Source organism: Drosophila pseudoobscura, chromosome X (assembly GCF_009870125.1).
Source record: "Drosophila pseudoobscura strain MV-25-SWS-2005 chromosome X, UCI_Dpse_MV25, whole genome shotgun sequence".
Classification (NCBI taxonomy): domain Eukaryota; kingdom Metazoa; phylum Arthropoda; class Insecta; order Diptera; family Drosophilidae; genus Drosophila; species Drosophila pseudoobscura.
Window position 1 is genome coordinate 3,579,173 of NC_046683.1, and position 26,172 is coordinate 3,605,344.

A 26,172-nucleotide genomic window follows, 5' to 3' on the forward strand; every position below is an offset into this window, starting at 1 on the left:
GAAGAGGCAGAAGGAACCAAAAGAGGAAAGAGGATACGAAGAAGCAGCCGAAGACGCTGGAAAAGACTGAGATGGAGTAGTATCCGGAAGCGAAGAAGGAGAGCTCGAAAGAGGGGCGAGAGCAGGGGGGAGGTTAAGTCAAAGCCGCCAAGACAGAGATGGAGCTGCGCGTCAAGCGTTTGTCGGCTGATGTCGCCTTTTGGTTTTCTAATAAACATGACAGCGCTCAAAAGTATGCTATGCTCCGAGAGAAACATTCACACACTCGAACACACACGCACACACGCACACTCGCCACACTCGTGGTAGACATAAGTTTTTGGCTCTGCGGCGGCCATTTTGACATTTGTTTGCCGGCATCCGCACACATCCGCATCCGCATTGGCTGGGGGTAACAAAATGATTAATTAAATTTATCACGTTGTCGTGCGGCGGCGTTCCACCCACTCTTCCTGCTGTTTTTGGTTAATTTAAACGTCGAACTCTGTGACAAGATACATTAAGCATCCACCATCGCAGTGGCTGTATCTGCAGCCATAGCTGTATCTGTATCTGGCACACACTCGGCCGTGCAAAACGACAAAAGAAGTCGCGTTAATTAGGAAAACAACGAAATGGCAGGAGCAGTCAACAGACAACCACCCAATACGAATGATATATGCTTCTTGTAGTACTTATTATTGTACGCGTATATCCTTATTACAGTATATCCGCCATAGGACCAGAAAATATCGATCAGCTTTTGCTTCGCATTCAGAGTTGAGACAAAGTATTTTCATTGTATATTCAATGCTTTTCGCTTAAACAAAGAGTACTTCAAGGATAAAGATATATTTATGGGTTTTCTGTAGTATTCTTCTGTAAAATTTTGCCTTTTTCTGGACTGCTATGGAGCGTTCATCAGCACTCAGAACACGAATGATGACTCCTGCCAGACACCAAGTAAAAGTATCTTCTACAGCCACTCCATGGCTAAGCCCTTAGATCCCTCTGAGTTAAGCTTTGATGGATCTGAAAGTCCCCTCCTTAGACGGAAACACTTACCCAACAATGTGTAGGCCAGAAGGAGCATGCAGATGCCCAGATTGGTGAGCAGCGCCGACCAGACTGTCTGCGACTTGGGCTTGCGCTTCTTCGACTTGGTGGTATAGCCCGGCGGAGGCGGTGTTGTCTTCTCGACTGGTCTGGTGTTGCGGCCACCCGATCCAAAGCAGCCGCACCAGCCGTGGCGCCTCCGATGACGCTGCTGCTGCTGTTGTTGCGCCTGCGCCTGGGCCTGGGCTTGGGCCTGGGCCTGCGCCTGGATCGAGGCTGCTGCTGAGGCTGGTGGCAGCGACATCGATGGTGGATGGTTGGGCGGTGGTCCGGCGGAGGCCATCAACTGGAGGGGCAGCAGCTTGGCGGTACTCTTGAGGGTCCCACAGTTGCCGCTGCTCATCGTTGTGGTGGGGGTGGGGGTGCTGGTGGGTGGGATTGGGAGTGGGAGTGGCATTAGCTCTCCGATATAGTTGACGCTGGGGGGTGGAAGGGGGTTTGGGTATTTAAGGATTCCCGCGGGCGGCTGCTGCTGCTGCTGATGCTGCTGCTGGTGCTGCTGCTGCTGCTGTTGATGCTGCTGCTGCTGCTGCTGCACTAGTGCTTGGCCTTGGTGCTGGCTCTGTGTCTGAATCTGTGTCTGAATCTGGTTGGCCACCTCGATGTCTTCCAACGACGGCATCGGCAGCAAGGGGGTCGTTTTGAAGGTTGTGGTCGAAGGACTCGTTGTAGGCAGAAGCAATGGCAGCGTCCCGCTCGTGGCGGTCGGTATACTGCCCAACCCTGGCAAGATTCCAATAGAAACGTAGCTGGTGCCGGACGAAGTCGGGATGCCGCCGTACGAGTGCGTGGACGGAACAGTTGCAAAACTGTCCGCAGTCTGTCCGGCTATAGTACTTTTTTGCGAAGGTAACGGCGGCCCAGACTGCATTTTTACTGGTTGGTCCGGAACCATCTTGCATTTGGTGGCCGCGATTTTTAAACCCTTTTGCCTCTTTGGCGATATCCTGTCGTTTATCTATCGAATAAACAGAGATCTAGTTTTAGCAGTTATTTCTATTAATTTAATTAACAATTAGAATTAGAATCAACGATTAATATGTGCATGAGAGGAACAAAAATATTTTCACTTCTTTATTCCTTATCTAAGCTTCCATTTGGAAGCTGAGCTTTGTTTTAAATGTATTATGCGTCATGCAGCAGTGCCCCTCGGCTCTGTAACACGATGCCTTTCCTGTCCCTGAGAATGCCTCTCAGCGAACGAAAACCCCCGAATCGGGGCCAACCGCCGATAAAGCCAATCAGAAACCCGGCACGATTTAAGCCCAATGAGAACGTTGTAAAACAGAGGCCTCATAATCCACTACTGTTTTGGGGTCATATCTGTGGAATATACGAAATAGTTCGTGTAATTCGGGCATGTGCAAATTTCATATTAATTTCTAATTACAAGATGTGAATGTGCCTTTCGGATGCTACAGATGAGTGCCATTTGAATTTGAATTTAAATCAGAGGCTGTGGCCTTTGAAGTGCTCAGTTTACAAGGGCTCTCTGAGCTCTCCATTAGTTTGGCTCATCAAAAGCATTAATTAACAGGCACTAAAACATCGGAGTCAACCATCCGAATGGGGCATATGGATGGGGGCAGCTACGGCTGCGAACAGGGCCTGAATGGGGATCAATGGATGGATTCCTGTACAGGGCTTGTACTGAGCAGGCTGCTGGAATCAGAATCCTGTCGACGTTCGCATTAATTTGCACAATTGAATGCTTTTCATTAAGTTGCAATTACTCGAAATTAATGCCACAAAATGTAGGCATGGGGCACGGGTGGCAGTGGCAGCGGCAGTGGCATGGCCTTTCCTAAGCTGCTTAGGCAGAATGTATCTCAGTTCGTTGTCATTGATTGAAGCTCGCTTTTGATTGATTGAAGTGCAGGCGAGCGTGGAATTTGTTTAGTTTTCATTTGAAATTGTGTCCAGGAGGCTTCTCCAAGGCGGCAAGAGACAGGAGACAGGAGGCACGAGGCACGCAGCACAAACTGATTATTAGCCCGCTGGGCATGAAAGAATGGCGAGGCACTCAGACAGGATAGGCAAAAAGAGCTGGCAGGAGGAGGACTAGGAGGCAGAATGTAAGTGAAGCAAGAAATTGCCAGGAGGCTGGCAAATAGACGAAGGTGTGGCAATTAAGGACGCTCTATGCGAGTGCTGCATATTTTAAGGCGCTTGACTTGTTTTTCCTCTTTGTCTTTCCTTCCCTCCCCTCCATCTTCCGCCCACTTTCACCTGTTCGTTTGCTCTCTTGCGTTTCACTGCCGCCGCTTCCCTTTGCTTTCTCTTCTGTTTGCTTCTGTTGTTTGTTGTGCGTCGACAACGAAGGCGGCTAAAAGGCCGCCAGAAGTGCCTTAGAAGCGAAAAATAAAACAAAAGCGAAACGCAAGCGAGAAATTCAGCTCAAGTGCAGCCATACACACATTTCGTATGCAGCAGAAGGGCGTGTCAGGCAAAGGGGGTTGTGGCATGGCTGGCATGGACTGGCATGGACTGGCATGGACTGGCATGGACTGGCATGGACTGGCATGGAATGCCAGGTGCGAACGTATCTCAGTTTTAAGCCAAGGCCTCACCTTCAAAAGTCCGGGCCCTCTCCCATGCCCAGCAGCAGGAAAAAAAGACAAAAGGAATGGAATTCCAACAGGCAATTGGCCAATTTGAAACGATGGAATCGGAACAAAAGACAGAAGGTGGCACAGAGCGGAAGACGAATAATTTAAGCAACAATTTGAAATGATGAAGTGATGCCATCGAAATAACTATCGGCATGCCCAAGTATCAATCTATCGTCGTATCTACCGATCAATGTCCATCGATCGGGCATCCGCGTCCATTAATACTCGCATATCCTTGACGCTTCGACACTGCTTGCTCATTCCCGTCCATTTATCGAATTGAATTTCAATTTTTGCCAGTAAACTCCTATTTTTTTTTTTTGAGAGTGTAATTCCATTTGCACATGATTTTCGATGTAACAGCAACAGCAGGGAGCAGGGAGCAGGGTCAGAGAGCAGGGAGCAGCAGGGACCAGGAGCTTGTTGCCACAAAATCCATGCGGAAAAACCCACTCTACGCGCCTCGCCTCGCCACGCCACACCACACCACACCATGCCACTCGCCACTCCACTCAATGGCGGGCATTGCGATCAAAGAGCGAGAGAGGTATGAACACATCGCGGGGATTAAGAATCATTTCCTGGTGCATGCCCCAAGAGGATAAAAGCTGAACATTAAATGCTCGCTCAAATGAGATGAAAACAGATGAAAGCAGTACCAGGACCTGCAGCAGTAGCAACCGCAGCCATAGCCGCAGCAGCAACAGGGAATCACAGGGGGCACGTGGCATCGATGAGAGGCAGAGAAAGACTTTCGGGTGGGGCGGTCCAATATTTCAAACACGCGTCGAACGCATTTCCCGGCCCCGGAAAACGGTTACAGCGGAAATGCAACTTTGCCCCGTTGTTCGAGCGTAACTGTAGTTTATGTTTGCCCCAGAAGCCCCATGCCTCACACTCTTTCTCACTCCCACTCCCACTACCACTACCACTCCCACTCTCGCTCGGAGTCCACTCTCACGCCCATCACACGCACATGGACTGCTGCCTCTTCCTGTCCCTGCGGCCATCACACACATGCCATTCTTTGTGGCAAGAACTATCAACAGAAAGAGAAAGAGAGAGAGAGGTGCAACACGAGGTAGAGAAAGACAGACAGAGAGAGTGGCAGAGTGGGACAGTGGAGACCCGCATAAATTGCTTTTTTGGGATTCCCATTTTTGTGTTGTTTTTTTCGGGATTCCCATTTCTACATGGTTGTTTTTTCTCCGCTTTTCCACAGCTTTGTTTTGGGGGATACAGGCGTCACAGATACAGATACAGCTACAGCTACAGATACAGTTACAGCCGGGGCTCCAGTGCCCGCCTAATGTCTGCTGCCTGTTCGTTGTCACCTCTGCTGCCAGGAGTCCTCCAGCCCCACTGCGGCCCCTTGGCCCCTTGGCCTCTGCATTCTTTTATTCCCGCTGTTGCTCTGTCGACGGAGGGTATCCCGATTTCCACATGAACTCTGCATCGCAGAGAAAGGGCTTCTGCTTCAGCTTCAGCTTCTGTTTTTCTTAAAAGATGGTATTTCCACAGACCAATTTTTGATGTTCTTATAAATTTGCTTTAGCCTGTGAGTGTATCCAAAGCTTCGCTCCGCTGTAGCTCTTTTATGTCCTTTCTGTGTCATTTTTTGTGTTTGCGCTGCCCGATGCCTTTCTTTCCTGACTGGCATTCATTTTCTTGTGCTTTGTGTCTCACGCAGTAAATTAAGATGGATGGATGGACGAAGGAATGAATGGAGTGACGGCAGTGCCAAAGGACTACCTCCTTTCGGCTGAGCCAATAAGCTGGGCGTGGCAGCATCTTGGATTCAACAGAAAGAGAGACGGGGAGAGTCCTTAATTGGTTTGTCGTCGTAAGTGCGTTTCTGTCTCTGGAAATCGGACCTCTGTCAGAACCTGGAGAATGTTGCTTATTTTTGGCGCTTGATGGGCGGACCTAAAGGTGACCTAAAAGCCCATACATTTCATTCGGGATTAAGCTGATTTATCTCTTTAAAAAAATCTCTTTTGTGGACTGAAAACTGCGCTAATTGGTGGAAAGCGAAAGTGCAATCCCATCAATAATCAACAGATTCCATTCGAAAACTAAGGCCAATTCATTGACTGACCAACATTCAGGTAATTCAGTAAGCATTTTGGCCAATTTAAAATATTCGAAACACGTTTTAAAACGATTTGTAGGGCCTGTTGAATGATTTAATGATTTTGGGCATCATTTACCCAACCGATGCACTTGATCAAAGGATATACATAATCCTTTTGCGTCTCTTATGAAATCTTTTCTGATGAATGCTCTTTGGCTTCTTTCTCTTTTCTCATTATAGTATTTTCTCCCTCTCAGTCTCTCTCTCTATATTTTTCCTTACTATCTCACTCTTTCTCTGACCTCTGTGAAGATATTTCAATTAAATGGGGCTTAAACGTAATTTTTATTGGCCTTTTCTCCACTTGTGTTTCCTCGCCTTTGCTTCTTGCTTTTCTTTTGTCTCAATTTTTTGTTCCCTTTCAGAGGGTCCCATGATTTTCACAGCTGTTTTGTAAAATTTTAAATCGAAGCCATACGATAAGTACCGATAGACCTTTATTTCTGCCAGCAGGCCATATAATGGTCGTAATCTTAAATATCGAATGATAATATTCCATATAATCTATGTGTCTTTTATGCTAGTTTTTCCTTTGTCCGTCTATTTTTTAGCTGATTTTCGCCTGTTTTTTAACTTCTATATTCCATAATCCCCCCCTTATGTTATCCTCTGTTTGCCCTTCTTTTTACTCTATTTTTTACCTCTTTTTTAACGCTCTTTTTAATGCATTAATTGTGCTGTTGTTGTTTCTATGGGGATGGCAGCAGTGGGCGTGGCAGTGACTATCATTTGTTATGTGCGCGTCGCCTTTAGCGATGCGACGACTTTTTATGAGCGGCTCATTTGAGTGGGTGGCAGGGTGGCAGGGTGGCAGAAGCCAGTGGAAGGTGCAAGGATTCCCTGTTCTTTGCGGGACTTCTGCTTGGGGCATTAAATTCGTATAGATGCTGCGCATCGTTAGCTTGCACTTCACAAAAAAACAAAAAAAAAAAAACAAAACGAGGGGGAACGTTTTGAGTTGCTGCGGACACCGCAACTCTACAGTTATACCCGATTCTAGGTCAGTATGGCTCTCCATTTTCACCACAAATCTAATATACCCCAATACTCGTACTCATTTTGAGTATCGGGTATAAAAACAGCAACAAAAGACAAAAAACCAAAGGACTATTGAGCGAACATTCGATATCCTAGAAAGGGAAATATACATAAGGCGTTTTTAGGAGCCCATAGAATCCTCCTGTATAATATAGCAAAACCAGAAAATAACTTAACTTTTGTGGATGATAGGAACTGCAAGAGGATCCATTAGACCAGTCTGAGTATTTTCTGTCGAGGCACCCGTGCCGTGACATCACGATACCCGATATTTTTGTGTACAAAAGGAATAATTGGGAAGCCTTTAGGAAGCCCTAGGACGAAGCTTTTCCAATCCTAAAAGTTCATTGAAATATTCGAGGGTACACCTCTATAGGAAGTACATCTCTAAAATTATTTAAGTTCTGTTAGGTTCTTAGTTCTGTTCTGTAATCGACTTGGCAATGCCTTGGTAAGCCTTTACTTTCGAAGTTCCTCGTAACATCCAGATCGGAAACGAACAGTACGGTTCCCACAATTGGGATACCAAAGAATATGTTCGCTTACTTCATGAGTGATATTACAGGTATGTGTGGTAGAATCTCGTGGATATCATATCTAAATGTGACTGGGTCGAATCTACCCTAAACTGTGGTTTGGGCTGTGGCTTTGCCTTTGGGTTTGTACTCGTATGTGGCTTGTGTGTGTGCCTGTGTGTGGGTGGCAGCTCAAAATGGTAATGGAAATGGGGGGCTCCATCGTCGTCGTCACCGTCAAAAGCATCAGACGCTTCCGGGCGACGAAAATATTTGCTTAATGAAATTGTATGCGCGCGAGAATTTTTGTGTGAATAAAATTAATTTCAAACATGAAACACGGAGGCCGACAGGAAACGGGTTGGGGGCCACGATTTGTGGGGCTGTGGATGGGGCTGGGTGATCGGGGTGTCAACGAGTTTATTCCTCGAGATTAAGATGCCTTCTGGCTTATGGAATAAAATGTGGGGATTGTGCGCTTGTCTCTGGCTCTGTTTATGGGGAATCATCTTCGCTTTTACGAGTATATGCTTTATATTTGGGCCATTTCCAAGTGTTTGCGTTTGCGTTTGGGTTTGTTTTTGTTGGCAATGAGATCTGTTATTAGCCCCTCCCCTCCCATCCCCTCCCCTTCCATTGTTTTTTGTGAATTACGAAACGAGAAGATTATGGGAAATCTTTATGGTTATGGAAATCATTATATCATTATTCTTGTGCCTTCCAATGATTTCTAATGATTTCCGCTTTGAGTGCATCGCCTTCCGAATGGCCTGGGCGTGGTTTAATCATTCGTTTTCGGGTATTTGCATTGACTTTGAATAACAAAACTGTTTACCCGCGCGAATTGCAAATGGAATTTAAGCAAATTAATTGCATTGAAGAGGTGCTGGCTTCCGTTTTTGTATGGCAAATGGCCCCCAGGTGTTGGCCACAAAACACATTGCTAAATAAGCAATTGTTTTTGGTGTTGCAGTTGCAGCTGTCGCTGTCGCTATTGCGGTTGCTGCCAGGTCAAGGGGTAGGCGATGGGTGGCATCGGTGGGGGGGCGGCGCCTGTTTATTGTTGGCTGCGATTTGGCTTTTGTTGCGGACGGACCAATGTGTTTGCTTTTCACAGAAAATCACAAAGAAAGAGCACTGGGAGAGAGAAAGAGATTTAAGAAGAGAGAGGGGGCGTAGAGAGCATAATGAACTTATTTGCAACCAAATATTAACTTTAACCACACACTAAATGAGCAGCATATTAATCAAACAACAATTTGCTTCCCTTTCCATGGGAGACATTGCGTATACGCAATATTTGACTGGGAGTTCGGTGAATTCCGTCCCTCTTGAGCCTTAGATTTCATCCAAAGGAACAGCTTTTGTGTGGAAAAAGTTAAAATAAAGTTCACGCAGAGCAAACAAAATAATTGCCTCCTTGGATAATAATTCAATTAAGTGCCGCAAAGAGGCCTGTGATTAAATTCAGGATAGATTCGAAAACCTGAAAATCGTCTCTCTAATTGCTCTGGTACTTTCCCTGATGAACCCGGCAATTGTCGAGCATCGCACCACAATGCGCATTCCATAAGGAAACTCTTTCTTAAATGTGAATAATGTGTGTTCATTCCTTCAATCTAAATCTCAATCTCAGCCCTTACCTTAACCCCTTCTGAGTTTCTATAAAGAAATCTCCTATCCAGCAGCAGCTACTCCAGTCCATGAGTGGCATGGCTGCACGGGGCACTGGGGCATGGGTGCATAGCTGAATGCAGCTGTGTAAATGCCGGAAGTAAGAATTACTTTTTAAATTAGTTACAGAGGTAGAATCTGCAGTCGAGGTGGTGCTCTCCTGGTGCTACGGGAGGGCTATAGCTTAAGGCCGTTTCATTTAGCCAGAATGTGCACCGCACCGCTCCCTCCACTTCCCACTCACTCTCGCACTCTCAAGTGTTGCAAAGCGGCAAACTTTTGCCACTAACTGAGTCTGTCTGCAGTTCCACTTCTGTTTGTACCCCTCCTTGGCCTCCTCTGCCTTCTCCCTTTTATTTTTACTTACAGAATTTACTCTTTTTGTACCCTCTCTCGCTCTCTCTCTCTCTCCCTCTGCCCCTGTCGTTTTTCTATTGTTGCTCAAAGCTCACGTGTGTTGCACTTACACGAAAGCCAAATTGAAAGTGAGCATGCCACTGAAGTTTGTGGCAGCCAGGAGCCAGGAGCCAAGAGGTTACAGTGGCAGAAGGGGGACATACGAGCAAACAGAAAGGGCAGACAAATGTGCTTTTAATTGTATTTTAGTTTTTTCCGTAGTTTAAAGCAAACGCTTCTTGAAGGTAAAGAGAAAGTAGGATGATCAAAAGGAAAAAGATAATTGACAAAATGGAAGGATGATCTAAAAAGAAAGATGATCTGAACCAAAAGCAAAGTAGCATTTAAGAAAAACTTAGCAACAAAGAAAGATATTTCTCTTTCCAATTCGCTGAGTTTGCATCTGTTGAACTGCTTGCTGGGTGTACAGTGAACTGCTTGCCAAAGAGGGGAACGGCTCGAAGCAGTTAAAAATTCCCTTTGCACACTGCTTGTGAGTCCTGCGATCCACAATAACTGAGTTTCTTAAGCGACCAACTGCCTTACCTTCTTTACCAAATGGCTTCCACAGAAGTCAACCGTTAAGCTGCTTGAACGGTTCGAATATATTCCGCAAGCATAGCCCTTGCATAGCCCCTCACAGCTCTTAAGCCACTCCTCAGCTGAAAACGGATAGAAACTCTTGTTCGAACTGCATTCCATGCTGGTCCCTTTACTATTTGGCTTTCTCGTTTAAGCCTGGCTTATTCCAGTCAGTTTATAGAAATCTCTGCTGAGCTCTCCATCGATTTCAATTGTTAATCATCGCCTGGAGTGGAGTTACAATAATACTGCCATAAGCATTTGTGTAACTATGATTAGCTTTGTCTCTCCTCCTCGCCATTGCACGCGCTCTGGCCACACACACACACACACACTCACACAGCCTTGCCCCATTCTGCGGCCTTCTCCGCCCAGCGGTCTGTCTTTCTGTCTGCCATTGGGCTACTTAATTACGAGCCAAAAGTGTTGCAAATGTCGTTGTCCCTGCTCGTTCACCTACCGCCAAACCGCCAGACCCCTACAGACTTCGTCTGTATATTGTCCTCCCCAGCCTTTCTGTGCTCTCATTGCAACCGGCAGCCCCTAGCAGACCCTTCAGTTTCTCCATTGCCTGCCATCTCCATCCCTTGTCTGGTGTCCGGTCTACAGACCACAATTATTTCCGTTTTAATGCTGCCTCTACCTCCACTTCCACCTCCGTCTCCTCCGCCGCATCTTCTTGGCCATTTGCTCGTCTCCTTTTTGCTCCCTTTTGCTCCTTTTTATTTCCGTTTGGTGTGCGCTCCCCTCTCTCGCTCTTCTCTTTTCTTGCGCTAGTGGGCGTGTCGGATGCTTTTAGCGTTTTAATTAAATTTGATGTTTATTGAACTTATGACTGCCGCGAAAGAGTTTTTCTGAAGTTTGGAGAATCTGCTCCTGATGTTGCCCCACCATTCAGTCTTTTGTCTGCCACTCTGCCCCATGCTGCGGCAGCTTCATTAAACCGAAAAGCATACTATGTGGCTGCATAGAGCTGCTATTAGTGGTGGAGCCGAGGCGCCGCCCCTCCTAAGCACCCGCCTGGCGTTTGTCTAAAGCTTAATGCGCGCCACAAAGTATGCAACGAATTTGAATTTAATTTGCAATGCAGTGGAAACGTCCCCCTCTCCCTCGTCCCACCCCAATGCTTTTGACTCCGCCAGCAGCACGTGCGTGCGATCGGGTATATATCTGCCACAGAAATGACAGTTGTAGTACCCACCGCCCCCCTCCGCCCCCTTTGCACACCTCTCATCGCAAGCTCTTCTTCTTTTCACCAGCAAAGGGTGGAACGTCTTACGTGTCAGTGGAGCTCCACGTTCCATCGCTCCATCGCTCCATCGCTCCATTGATGTGTGCTTGCCAGTTCCTTGGGTTGCACTTTTTCTAATTCTGATGCAGGATCTGCTTCTGCCTTCAGTGCTGCGGCTGTTCCCACAGAACCAAAAGAAAGTATTGGGCAACCACTGACGCTGCACTTTCACCGGACCCGCTGCTGACACGTTGAGATTGAGGCTCTGGCTCTCGCTGGCTGTTATTTTTTTACTGTTTTTTTTTCGGTGTCATGCCATTGGAATTAGTAGAGCAATTCTCTTCGGTTGAGTTTTCAGTTTTTCAGCTCTCCAGCTCTCACCGAACTCGAAGGCGGTCGGTTGGTCGGTCGGTTGGTCGGTCCAGGTCGCCCAGGCGGCTGCTCTAATGAATTTGCATTTTTTATAAATCCCCATTGATGTGCTCCAGTTCTGGATTCTGGCCAGGCGATTGCGCTGCACTCTTCATTCATACCCTTTGCTGCCGCGCGAGAAAGGTATTTGTATTTTCCCGACAAGCTTGTCCCGGAAGATGTTTAGAGGGTACTTCCTTTTCGAATATTCAAAAGATTTGTGCGAGAACCAAAAGAAAGTATTGGGCAATTATCTAAAGGAAATGCAATAACCTTTAGCGAAGATATCTTTGGGGATACGGGAACAGACTTCTACCTTGAAGTACTCCCAATATATCCTAGAAAGAAAATTTCCGAATATGAAATACAATCCATCAATCTGCAAGGGTATTTAAAGCCTTCATCAAGCCTTCAACGTAGTTTTCGTTGCAAGCTTGTTGCATTCAATGTGTGTCATGGGGCATGGGGCTCGGGGCGTGGCATGTGAACACGCCTAGTCGGAGTATTAGGGCCATCTCAACCTTCTCAACCCTTGACTGATGGACACTGAGTGCTGCTGCTGGTGCTGCTGCTGAAAATCCAGGCCTCTCTCTTCTTTTTTTTGTTGAGCCGGCCCGAAATGTTTGGACGTGCTTGCAAATGGGGAAATGTGGAAATTTCGTGCTCAATCAAATCAAAGTCAGTGGCACCTTTGAAACTTTCGGAACGAAAAACGAGTGACTGCTCTGTGCGGCCATGGGTGAGGAAGAGTTCTCGGACGTCCCAAAAGACTCATGAATATAGCTCGTATTGATTACCAGAGTATCATATCCCCATGTTTTTTGGGGCCCTGAACACGAATTTTTCTTCTAATTTCAAAAAATCAATATGGTTGAATAATGGTGGAAACTTATTTGAAAATCTCATAAAAGTTGCATAAAACTCGTCAGTCGGGGGCTTTTGGAGTCGCTGATTACAAATTTAATGTCAGTTTTAAAAAATTAAAAATGGTGAAGAAAAAAACCTAACGTGATGGACACCAAAATACATAGGGATATAATACTCTGGTCAGACGCGCACGACACTTTTGTTTTTTCTTGCGGGACTGTGATTGAAACTGCAAAACGAGTGGGTGGCAACCCTGGCCAGAGTTGTTCAGAGTTAATTGGATGCATTGCTTGGGACTCTTGTTCGTGTTCCATCGACCGTCCTCGACCATTGGCATTGAGAGTGGCATTTCCCCAACGGCATCATTAGCCTCTTGCCCCAAAAGTCTTAAACTCGAATTAAAAAGGGTTCTCTCTCGCTCTCCTTTTTCTCTCATTTTCGTCTGTTTTCTCCGTCTGTATTTCTGTGGGAATTCCCCCAGTGGTACGTACCGCCCGGCTCCTTAGCTTAGCGGCGGCATTAACTACAAGTCGTTATTATTGTCTAGGGCATTCATCGGCCACTGCCACTGTGACTGCCACTGCGACTGCGACTAACCCAAATAGCTGTAGCTGCCTCTCTCTTTCTCCCACTCGCCATCTCTTTCCATCTCTTCCACGTCCATGTCTTGTGTGGCAGAGTCAGAATTCCAATTTGTATTTGGATTTTGGATGGGCGTTAATACGCACTGATGACGCTGACGAGGACGACGACGAGGACGAGGACGAGCACAATGTTGATGCTAGGGGATAAGGACGAGAAGTCCACTCATGTGTGATTGCTTCTCTCTGTTTGTATGTGTGTGTGTGTGTGTGTGTGTGTGTGGACTACGGGAATCCTTCAGTTCTCTACTATGATGTTCAGCTGCTTAGAAACGCTAGAAAGATTATCGCCATTACAATTCTGTTAAATTATATTTTACGTGTGGTATTTGCAGCATATCTTAGAAATCCACTTTTGCCAAAAAAAAATATGATTTCGTTTTCGCGAATATTTTGTGAAACTTTCACTAAAGAAAGCCCTTTCATTGCAGGATGTCAGCCCTGACTGCTGGATCTATTCAATGCCATGTATGAACATATCTGTGTGTAGGTGTAGGTGCATGCCTCCTCCATCTGATTGTGTGCGACATGAACCACAGGGGAAATTAAAGATACATTAAATGCCCGCCAGCCGAAGGAAGCGAGTGCCGTGCCCGAACCGTGCTCATTCTCCTACCGAAATACATGGTGCCATTGCCACGCCCCACCACTTCTTCTGGCCCCAAAGCTACTTTCAAGTCTTATGGGCAATTTGTTGTACTTTTGTCTTCCTGTCGTTCTGTCTCCGCCTCTGGCATTTATTGTTCGGGCATTTACTCGTATCCAGGCAGGTCGCCCGCTCGGCCGTTTTGGAGGCGGCCAGAATATTCCACTAATTAAATTATCGACAAGTTTTGTCGCATAAAAGCAAACTGTTGCCCCCGAGTGCCGAAGCAGCAGCAGAGAAAAAAAAGAATTAGATGGAATAAAAGTGGCTGTGGCACAAGTTTAATCAAAGTTTTTGGCCGCTCGATTTTAATGAGGAACTTTTGCACATAAATAGAACTTAATTTTCTATTACTGGACTACCCACCTAGCCACCGGCACCAAGCCCCCCCGCCGCCACTTCATCCCAGGCTCGCTTTCATCGTTGAACAAAAGCTCAATGTCATGGCTGGTGGCATGGTGGCATGGTGGCGCCCGGGGGGCTGGTGGTCTCCCAAAAACACTGTCGCCAGACCCAGAGACCAAATATATTGCTCGGCAAACTTTTATGTTTTAATATTTAATTAAAATTTTGTGTAACGTTTTGTTAATGAATTCCTATTTGACGCGCCGCCGCTCGTTGCACGTGTCGCGTCCTGGCCACAGGCTCAACGGCCATCCGGTTCGACCCGCCCCCGCCCCCTCCCTCACACGATACCCTCCACCCTGCCCCACCCTGCGCCTAGACCTGAATTTATTCAGGTTTTTTTTTCCAGGATTTCCCTCTTTTGTTGGGGGCAGGGGACTAGAGATGTGCGCCAGTGTTGGGCAGCTATAGACAGTGCTGGTTAACGAAAAATATTAAGAATATTGCAAATAGAAAAAAAATAATGCAAAGGATAGAAGAAGCTTTGTAATGTTTTGTAATAACAGTGTTGGTAAACTTACATGGGTTTTTGGCTTCCGAAAGTTCTACACTTTCTAGCGATACAAGTATCTGAAAATACAAATGCACTGGGTGATAAATGACTCTACAACATAACATTTGTGGTAAATAATGTTTATAAGATAATATTAAAATATCCCTTTGTATTCCCCCTTGTTCCATACTAAGCCCAGTGCTGGTTAACGTAGATTAGGCTGAGCTTAAGGTCCCTCTCAGGTGTCCATCTCTATCATCCCATTGCGTGTTGGTTTCCGGTCATTCGTGTTTTCTCTTTTTTTTTCTGTGTGTTTCATGTTGTATTCCTTTTTTTCTTCTTCTTTTTTGAATACCCAAAGGTATGGTAAATTTATGAAATGATTTTAATTAGCTCAACGCTTTTCGTTGTTTCGTTGTTGCCCCCGAAACACACAAACACACAGGAGGGAAAAAAACAAGAGGCAGCCATGGATCCAGGCCCTGGGATGATGGCTGCAGGGGTCTTCAGTGTTTTGACCATTTTTATGCCGTTTTAATTTGAGGAATAGGACACACAAAAAAAAGGGAAAGTTTTCGCCTGGGAAACAGAAAATCTGCCATTGGAAAACATCAAACATATAACAAAAAAAAAAACCAAAAATATCCGGCACCAGCATTAAAAACCGGGCGCTAAAGAAAGCGTATAACATAAAATCAACTAAAAAGTTTTCATTGTGGCAAGCTGTAAAGCTGCAAATGGGGGGCAGGCAGTGGTCGAAGGGAGGGGCACATGCCAGCATAATGAGCAATTATAGAAACAACAAACAAGAGCGGTAAAAGTTATGACTGCGACAGCGACAGCGACGACGCTTGTCAAAAGGCTTCCCCATCACCATCCCCATCGCCATCCCCATCGCCATCGCCATCTCCATTCCCACTCTATCCATAAAAGTTTTCTGTAATATTAACTGGTTCTGGGCTCTCGGTTCGGGGCGTAAGATCATTAACTATGGATATGTTCTGGGGGATGTTCCACAAATTGAGTTGTAAACTTTGTTCGGGAATTGCATGGCGAAACGCCATAGCGTCGGACACTAGTTTATTTATTGTACTGCCTCGGAGCCTAACTATCCTTTGAGGGGCATGGAACTTAGTTTGGTAACTCTACTTTCGGCTAGTATAAGTTAGTTATAGATAACGTTTAATAGGTAAGTATATCAATTATACTCCTGCCAGTCCTTTGACCATAGAACCTATAGCTACATCTATATATTTTACAGAATATCTTAGGACTAACGCAAAGTTACTTCGGAAACAAACTTCTTCCCAGTGTAAGCAGCATTGCCAGGGGTAGAATTACCGACTTTAGAGTCGGAAAATGCACAGTTTTATAGGGAATACACCTGAAACTGAAACTCAAACAAATTCTTTCGTTGCCAACAGTGTGGCAGTGTTTCAGGAATAGTTTCCCAGCTGTCAGCTGGGGATCTGCAGCAGTTTCACAGCTGTCATACCGCTTCGCTTCGCTTCTCCGGTAGCTGCCACTCTTCTGCCAGGCTTCCGCTTCCACCCTGCCCCAACTGTAGGCCCGGACAGCATTTGAGCGCATTAAAAAGTTAGCAGATCTTTTTCCCCAGCCCAAGCCCCAGACCCTGGCCAATGGCCATTCCCATGCCCCGTGGAGCAGCTGGACGAAAGGCTTTATGCGAATGATGAAAGTGAAATGTGTAAAACCGCACAAGCCCTCGTTTAGGAGCCCAACTCTCGGTCAAACAGAAGCTTGCCTGCCTTTGCCAGCTAATTGCAACTAAAAAGCTGCTCATTAAGCCAGCAGGACTTCCCACAGGACCCCCCAGGCCCACTCCGGAACGGCACTCCCCGGAATGGTGCTAAATACAATCAAATTAGTTGTTTCCGCTTCTGAAATTATGCGACTTCCGGTCCGACAAAATGCTTTCACGTGTGTGTCTGTGCCAGTACCTTTTTTTTTTTTTTATTTTTATGTTTTTCATTTGGTGCTTCCTTTATTTTGTATTTTGTTCGTTTCAGTGCCTTCCTCTGGGTCATGGGGCGTGGGGCGTGCGGCGAAACGTCAGCAGATTGTCAATGATTTCAAGCTGGGGAATACTTGGGAACAGAGAGTGAAGAGAAGGGGCAACGGATCGGAGGCAGTTTAAGTTAATCCGGTGTGTCGCCGGTGGAATCTCTCAGGACAGATAAAGCCCGGCCATTCGGAGGCAAAGCGATTTCGATTAAATTGGTTCTATACCAGTGACCCCAGCACTCCCTCCACCAAGGTTGTGTAGGACCTAGAGCCTCGAATAAATACACAGTAAATATTCTGGAAATCCCAGCTGGCGAGCGAAGCAATGAAAAAGCTGAGAGCCGGTGCCCAAGTGATCGAAGCTACCAAAGTCCTGCCACCGGGTATGGACATGGAAAGCTTCGATTGATGGATTATAAGAAAGATTCTCCTATGAAAAAGTCACTAAAAAGAAAGAGCGGAGGACATAAGCTGATGATTTTATCATTTAAAAGTCAGTACCATGGAATAATCATATGAACTTTTGGGCCTCCTACCCTTAGGATAAGAGACAACAATGTTCGTTTTATGAATAAGATCTAAGCTCACAGAGCTCCATAGCAGAATACAAATATGGTGGTGACCTTTCTTCCTATAAAAACCTATGATCGATCTACAACCGGTCAAAATATTGAGAGACTCCGGCAGGCCGAAAAAAAGGCCTCGTACGGGGCTAGGCGACCTACTTGGGGATCTTGAAGGCTCTCGGTCGCTCTTTACTTCTCTTAAAAATAAAAAAAGGTGCTACATTAAACTCGCAATTGAGTTTCGTGATGAAATAATGTTTGCACGTAAATGGCGGAAACTCAAATCTCGAATCTGCAAGAAAATTGCAAAATATTTTTGGTAGAGATTTTGCAGATGTTTTTCTGTGCTGTGCTCTGCTCTGCTGTGCTGTGTCCACCTGGTGGGCATATTTTGCATACATACGAGTATGCGATGTGTGTGGGAGATGGCAGGTGGGGGGCGGGAGCCGTTTTTCGGCTATCTCTCAGCTAGGAAACGAGCCATGAGGCATGAGGGGCATGAGGTGAAAATGAGCGTGCCAACCAACTGGCTGCCTTCACGTCGTTTTTGTTGTTTAGTGTGGCACAGTTTTGCTCCCATAGAATGGGGCACACGGTCAGAGAGAGAGAGAGAGAGAGAGAGGGGGGGGGCACTGGCACTGGAACAGGAACAGAAAACAGAAACAGGCATTTGGGGATTTATTTGCATTTTACTTTTGCACTGCTGTTGCAAATAGTTTTGCCGCAATCTGTGTCGTCTCCTCCGCTGGCTGTACCTTTCTCTAACTGTCTCTGTCTTTCTCGTGTCGCGTTTGAAAATTTATGAACTTTTCCATACAGATATTTTAATTTTTTAGTTTCTTTGGCTTTTCCCCCCAAACAACGAGTCCACGTACGGGACTAAGCGCTTAAGGCGCCGTCTCTCTCTCTCTCTCTCTGTCGCTTCGTCTCGTTTTGCATCTGTCTCCCTCCCCCACTCGTATTCTGTTGTCCATGATGCATGACTATGTAAATAGACATTTTTACACTATGAACACAGTTTTCGGCATATTACAGAGTCAGATTTTATTTCCCTCCTCCGTCCGCAAATTTGTTTGTGCACCGCTCGCTTCTTTTACTCCTATTTTTTATGTTTTTTTTTTTTATTTTTTGCATAATTTTATTTGTTAACTTTTTGAATTGCTTCCACCGTTGAGAGGCCACTCTTCCACTCCCTCTCCCACTCTCGCTCGGCCTTTCTCTCAATTATCATCTGTCTCTATCTCTTTGCATACTTGATGAGCTGTGAAAATATGCCATGTGGACGGTCCAAAATTGTGTATAATTTACGTTGGCAATTCGTTTTGATGGCAAAGAGGTCAGACGGGGGTCTATTTGTATCTGTTGGAGCCTGTTTTATCCACTGGATATGTATGTGGCTGGGGTAGATCCTAGGTGAGGCAAACTTTCGGGCATTCGACAGGAATGGGCTTGGGTCTGTTCATTTTTCTGGGGTCCAGGCAGTTGAGATCGATCAATCCTGATATGGGTGATCTATAATTATCAGTTTCTTTTATACTGAATAAATCAGTATTTATTAATTATTGTATTAGTTGACAAATATTTAAATATGTGCCACCATATACTATATTAAAATTAGTATTGAAAGTGCAATCAATGCTGATTTGTAAGTAATATCGATAGGGCTTTCAATTAAACGCCTAGCAGAATGCCTGAATAATTGGAAAAAGCCTTCAATCCAGAAGTCGTCTAACCGTTGACGTTTCATTGGATCGGGGCAATGAAATGAATAATTCGAAATGCACACTGAATCGGGGAAATCAAATGGAAATTCGTTCATAGTCGGATGCAAAAGTCCTAAAGCGATGTGGCAACTGTGTGCTGTTTTTTGTACTCTTTTATTTGAATGCATTTAGACCGCCTCCTCTCCTGCATACTCCCCCGCCCCGAACGCTGTGTGTGTGAAATAGAGCTAGTTATTCGCCTGTCGCCTGTTGATATATTCATGAGAGTCCTTTATAGTGGCTATATACGCGTACATACATATATGTACATATGTGTGTAGGTATATACTCTAATGGATATGTGATGGTAGTGAGTGACAGTTGGGGCGGTGGGGGCTGCGGTTGGGCTCTCGGCTTTGGGGTTGGATAATGGCAGAAGGCGGGGCCAGTGGCCTACCGCGTAATTATATGCGCACTCGGCAATATTGAAATGAAATTTCTGCCTAAACATATTTAATCTCTGGCCGAATCTCATGTAAATTTCATTGGGCAATGCGATTGGTTAATCAAATTGAATCCTTAATAATGAATGAACGATAATGCAGCTGGCATTCGAAACCCGACACCAAAAGCATTCTATCGCATCATCTGCCCAAGCAGTTGACATTAAGCGTTGATATAACTTATGCATTATTATCCAACACTGAACACTGAACACTGAACAATGAACGCCGAACACTGTCGTGTTGAGCTTGAAAATATTTATTTTAATAAATTAAATGCAGTTTTTCTGCATGCAAACGAGCGCATCAGCATGCATTTTTTACGCATATTTCAAAGGAGGACTGGGTGGTGTAAGATAGTAGGAGAAATGTTTTTTATAAACCACTCCGCCACATGCACTGCATCTCCTGCCGTTGCCGTTGCCGTGCCACCGCCTCCTGCCACCACCTCATGCATATAGAAATGATATGGAAAAAGGCAAACATAAATTACTTTTATATTTTGTCGCTATTTTTATATTGCCAACACTTGTGCGGAAATTGCACGATGAAACGACGACGCTGGACCCCAAAAGCGGAATGGAATGGAATGGAAAACAGCAATACGATGGAGCTGGAGCTTGGAACCTGGAGCCTGAAGCCTGGAGCCTGGACCCTCGTAATGGAGCCGGGCAGTTGCACAGCAAAATTGCTCATCCCACCGCGGTACTCTGCATTTTGTAGCCAACGGTAATATACCAGGTTCCCCCTGCCAGTGCCACTGCCACTGCCACCCCGTACAAACACAGAGCGAGCTCTGGATGTGGATGCTTTCCGCGAGAGAGATATGCGAGCCACGAATGCGCCATATTTCAGCTTGAAACAACACAAAAAATTCTTATATATATATGTATGTATATAAAAAAACCACATACAAAGCTATGTGTCGACTTTTCGACTACAGGGATACCCGCTATTAGGGAAATTATCTGAAGAATCATGTAACAATGTTACAATCGAAAGAAAATTGCATCCAAGCTGGAGTTTCTTACTAGCAGAACCCAGGCAGAACCCAGACAACACCTAGGGGACCTAGGGAATGCTTTCTTCTGTCCTACATTTACTTGAGTACAATATACCCTATTGTTCTAGGTTGTACCCTGTACAAAGAGTAACCAGGGAGATGGGAAATAGAGACAGCGACAGACACAAAGACAAAAGGGAAAGAAATAGTGGAGAATTAACAAAATTATGTTTCTTGTGCTTTAAACTGCCGTTGGCCCATTGAAAATTATTATTTTGTAGATGCTTTTTGCGTCCTCTCTTTTCCCCTCCCTCCTGCTGGCTTCGTGCGGCAGACATTAAATTTATTTTATGCTGATTTCACTTTTGACAAATAAGCTAAAGAGGCCAGAAGAAAGAGGCAAGGAGTGGGGAAAGGAATGGAGAGTTGCGAATTGAAATGGTCGAGGAAGTGGTAGCTGAGGAATGATTTAGATGGCTAATTTTGGCAAAGGCAACTAAAACAAGACATAAAGGACATTCCAAAAACAGGAAGTCACTCAGCACAAACAAAAGAGCAGACAGATAGAAGAGTTGGAAAGCTCAAAGGAGAGCTTAGATAAATATAAAACAGGAATCACCCTTGGGGTATTGGATGATCAAGTACTGAAAAAATATTTTGTTGTGGCCAAAGCCGAACAAACGAAATGATTCTAATAGTTTTTCGGACATGTTCGATCACTCCTTCTGTCTGAAACGATGCGTTCAACCAACCAATACATGTCTCACGCCCAAGCAAAAGTATCCAAGATTTTCAAAACAGTCAAACAAAATAAGTACTCATATGTTAAATACAATGATATCTTTGAATGCTTTGAAACAAAATCTATGCCTCTATTTCTGAGACGTTTCCTGTCACGCTTCAAACGTTACAAACCGTTCAAACAAAAGGAGATATCGAACAGGGAAGTGATGCTATGGGGATTTCCAAACGATTCCAAAGAGATTTCGCGTATACCGTATCCCGGGGCAGGTCTAGTAAATGGATTATAGGAGCTATAATCTTGAATACGTACGAGTACATGCTGCATTCCCTGGCAGGAAAGTGAACTTTCACTTGAATAATCGTCGCTCGCCGGCGAGTTATCTCGCACTTTAAATACGTTGGCGAATTTTAATGAAAACGTCCTTTCAACGCAGGATAAATTATTCAAAAGTTTGCTCCTGCCACAGAACGGTAGGTCGGTGGTAGTGGCAGTGGCAGTGGTAGTGGCAGAAGATTTTCTGTTGTTGTTTTTGTTGTTTGCCTGCCATTCTTATTTTTCACCTTTTGCCGCTTGTGGAAAGCTCTCTGTGTCTCGCCCACTTCGCCCCTTTTCCTATGCGCTGCTGTAGCGCTGTCCGATTTTTGCATTGTTCGCCCCGGCACCTCCGGACAGCAGGGTGGTGGGTGGTGGGTGGTGGAAGGGGAGCGGGAGGGGGAGTGGAAGTTGGGTCTGCGTCTGCGTTTGGGGCAACATCGCAAGTCCACTGCCTGCCACCTGCTCTTTTCTGGCAGCTTCTCGCTTTAGCTTCCTGTTCATCCTGTTTTTGTTTGCTGGCCGCTCGTTCGTTTACGAGTGCGAAACTCTTGAATGAGATTCATACACTTCTCTTCTCACTTAGCTCCCTCTTCCACTCCCTCTGCCTCGCTCTCTCTCTTTGGTCGGGAGTGTCAGTTTGACAGAAATAGCCTGCAGTTTGGTGTGACTGTACTTTTTCCTTTCCTCTACCGAGAACTGTCCACCGACAAAGGATGAGAATTGGATCATAACAATAGTAGGTTAAGGATTCACCATGCTGCAGAGGTTTATCTGCCCGTAATCCTAAATTCAACACTTTTGATATGATTAAAGATCGAAAACTGATGCAGGAAACCTGCACAAACCTTATGGTGGGACTGTATTTCAGACACATGTCATCGCACACCTACATATGTCCCCGTATCTGCCTGAATTGCGTAAGATTTTAAACTACTTTCAATCTACCCCAAGAAAAGTACCACTTTTATGTGCCCAAAATATGCCATCAAATATTATTCTAAATAGAGGCATCTATACGATAAACATTATGAACAAATCGTTAAAGAAATTTGAATAGTAATTTGAAAAGTGTTTTTGTGTGATGTGATTTTAAATGCTAGATCCGGAAGATACATCAGACAGACTAGATGACGACACTGAGCTCTCCGAGCCAATATCATAGCCAAGGCGCACAAGGATTGCATAGTCGTCTGGTTCGCTCTCAGTGTCCGATTCGGAAGTTAGCATCGGATTGTCTGGCATCTCAGTTTTTGCTCCAGTTGCAGACTGCAGGTCATTACATCCAGCTAACAAGTTTGAGCTGCCCGTGTTGGTTTCACAGCCAAAGCGCTTCAGAAGGTTATCTATTTTTAGTTCGCTATCTGTTTCCGATTCGACATCCGATTGAATTGGCATCGGTGAAGCTTTTATCTCAGTTTTTGGTCCAGTTGTAGTCTTCGTTCCAGTTTCAGCCTTTGGTTCAGTTACCTCTTTTGATTTAGTTGCAACCACAGTTTTAGTTGCCTTCGATTTGGTTGAAGCCTTCGCACCTGTTGTAGCCCTTCCTTCAGTGATAGCCTTGGATCCAGTTCCGACCGTAGTTCCCCTTGAGACCATCGATTCAGTTGCAGGCTTCGTTCCAGCTTCAGCCTTAGCATCAGGTGCATCTTTTGATGTATTTGCAACCATAGTTTTAGTGGAAATATATCTAGTTTCCTTCGATTTGGTTGAAGCCTTCGCACCTGTTGTAGCCCTTCCTTCAGCAACAGACTTGGATCTAGATGCAGGGCTTGATCCAGTTCCGACCGTAGTTCCCCTTGAGACCATCGATTCAGTTGCAGGCTTCGTTCCAGCTTCAGCCTTAGCATCAGGTGCATCTTTTGATGTATTTGCAACCATAGTTTTAGTGGAAATATATCTAGTTGCCTTCGGTTTGGTTGAAGCCATCAAACCTGTTTTAGCCCTTCCTTCAGCAACAGACTTGGATCTAGATGCAGGGCTTGATCCAGTTCCAGTTGCGAATTTCGGTTCAGCTGCAGGCTTCGTTCCAGTTTCAGCCTTACATTCAGGTGCATTTTTTGATGTATTTGGAAGTATAGTTTTAGTGGTAATATATGATCTAGTTGCCTTCGATTTGGTTGAAGCCATCGCACCTGCTGTAGCCCTTCCTTCAGTAACAGACTTGGATCTAGTTCCAGTTGGGACCTTCGATTCAGCTGCAGGCTTCGTTCCAGATTCAGCCTTAGATTCAGGTGCGTACTTTGATGTAGTTGGAACCATAGTTTTAGTTGCCTTCGGTTGAGTTGTAGCCTTTTCTTCAGTGGCAGTATCAGTTTTAGGGTTTGATCCCGCTCCAGCCATAGTTCCAGGTGGGACCTCCGATTCAGTTGCAATCTTCGTTCCAGTTCGTTGTGCCCGAACTGGCTGTTCCGATTCAAGCGCAACCACCGAATTTGTTACCGTATGTGATGACCCATCAGAATCCGTTGGCGATGCTCCATCCTGTTTGGCATCAGCATCAACATCGGCTTGAGCATCTTCAGCGTCCTTAGTGTCTTCTTCTTTATCGAAGACTATTGGAATTTCCACCTCCACTGTGTTGCACTCTTCGGTACAGGTCGTTTGGTACCCCAGCTGTGTGAGGAGGGAGCCCGACAAGAGCTCGTGTACGATTATCTCCATTTGGATGCCCCGCGCCTGGTCACCCTTCTCTTTGGGCCTCTCCAATAGCAGCTGGATATCCAAGTCACGCAGGATCACGAAGTCGTTCTTCTCAAAGAGAAAATTGCTGGGTATCTGGCTGTCCACGAAGTTGCGCGATTTGCGTATCATACTAATCGAATTGTTGTACGAGCCATTGAAAAAGGTTATGGTGTAGTGGAACGGCTTCACAGTCGCGGGCGATGCCAGCCAGATGACAAGGAGCCCGGAGCCGTCGTTTTGGCTTCCTTCAGTCTTCTTCCGCTGCTCCTTCGTGTAGCGCATCCTGGCGGAAGGCAGTATGTCATGCCACGAGCTCTTGCTCACCATTATCATCATGGGCAAGTAGTTCTTGTACTTCTGATGATCTTGGTCCAAATCGGAGTTGGGGACGCACAGGTAATGGTGTCCTGGTGCGGTCTTCGGGTGTTTGTATATGCCACCGAACTGCAGCACGCCGATGCACTTTGGCATATCGCACTCACCGAAGCCCCGGGGATCGGGGAGCTTCATCCGTATCGGCTTGCTCTCATAGGCACTACGGAAGACGAGGTGCGGGTTCCGGACGTGATAGCGGCGCAGGTGCGACATCAGACCGGAGGGAAAGACATATTGACTGCAATTGGCGATAGGACATTGGCCCGGATCGCGCGACAGTTGATCCAAACGCTTGACGGCCTTCATCCGTCGCTCCTGCTTTGTCAGCCTCGGACTGGTATTCAGTCTGTATATGGTAGACATTTTGTTTCAATGTATCAAAAAATAAATATTTTCAATAAAATATTTATTTTGTTTTTTGGGAGATGTTGTAACTTCAACAAGCAATTTCGTACTGACCTAAATGAACACAAGTTCCATCTAGGCGACAGGATAACTGACAGACAGCACCGTTCCATGGCCAACCAACGTGGAAAATTATGATCCAAATCGATATACGAGTACAACTATCCCCAAAAGGGACGCCTGGCCTGCTCTGTTTCGATTCGGTATGTACTTGTATGTACTTTTCTTTTCTTTTCTCTCATCTCATTTTTCTTATTTTCCCCCTTCTGGAAAGGGATACGAGGTCCACTGTCGTATGCTGTCCGCTGTTTGCCGGTGTCTGGCGTTTGGGCGTATCTCCTTTCGTACTCGTACATATTTTTGATTAAGCATTCCCCAGATACGAATTAAATCAATAACTTTTGGCCTGCCAAACAAATTGAATTCAAAAGTTTGGAACGGGGTCGACGGCAATGGAGCCATAAAACAAAGTGGGTATTCCCACTTCCGTTGCCCTTCCGCTGGACCAATCGACCGCTGTATACCCTGTATACCCAAGCGACCGAGGGGCGCTGCCGTACGATACGTAAATGGATAGAAAAATACCAATGGATAAGCTTCAATGTATGTATATTAAATCTAAACTATATTCTATGAATTCTATAGTGTAACATTGAGGCCACAACCTTTTCCGCTCACCACTTAAATACCATTCATTTACGAGTGAGTGTATTGTAGGGTAGCAAATTGACCCCGCCCCAAAGGCACTTTTCCAGGGAATGGATAGCGCATAAAAACGGTTTGTTACCTGTCCGCCCCCATCCTCCTCAATAAGCGTAATGAAACGTAATTTGAATGGCTCTTAAGTGGCTTTCGGGTCAGGTGTGTGTGCCGCTCCGTGGATCCTTGTGTGTGTGTGTGTGTGTGAGTACATGAATATGGGGAGTACTCGGGGCAAATCGAGTGAAAATCGAGCAGAATGCTGACCAAAATTAACTGCTCCACCGCATTCGGTAGCCGGCGAGAAAAAGTGATGTGAAAGGAGCAGGAGGCCGAGGGTCAGCAGCACAAGCAGCAGAAGGAGGAGAGATAGAGAGGGAGTCTCCTGTTCGATTTATGGCCCGGATAATG

General features: G+C 45.6%; 2 protein-coding genes across 2 annotated transcripts in view; both read right to left on the reverse strand.

Moving 5' to 3' along the window:
* The window catches only part of LOC4815882 (uncharacterized), a 44,803-nt gene that overhangs the window by 14,440 nt on the left and 4,191 nt on the right, over positions 1–26,172 (reverse strand). The window contains exons 2-3 of the mRNA XM_033382237.1: positions 14,769–14,817; positions 1,045–2,053 (exon numbers count right to left, since the gene is read on the reverse strand). Coding sequence (XP_033238128.1) covers positions 1,045–1,990 — 946 coding nt within the window. The 5' untranslated portion in view covers positions 1,991–2,053; positions 14,769–14,817. The remainder of the gene's footprint in view (positions 1–1,044; positions 2,054–14,768; positions 14,818–26,172) is intronic.
* boil (boilerman) lies at positions 22,563–25,115 on the reverse strand. Its single transcript, XM_033382238.1, has one exon. It carries the CDS (start codon positions 25,018–25,020, stop codon positions 22,690–22,692), a length of 2,331 nt encoding a protein of 776 aa, XP_033238129.1. The 5' UTR covers positions 25,021–25,115; the 3' UTR covers positions 22,563–22,689.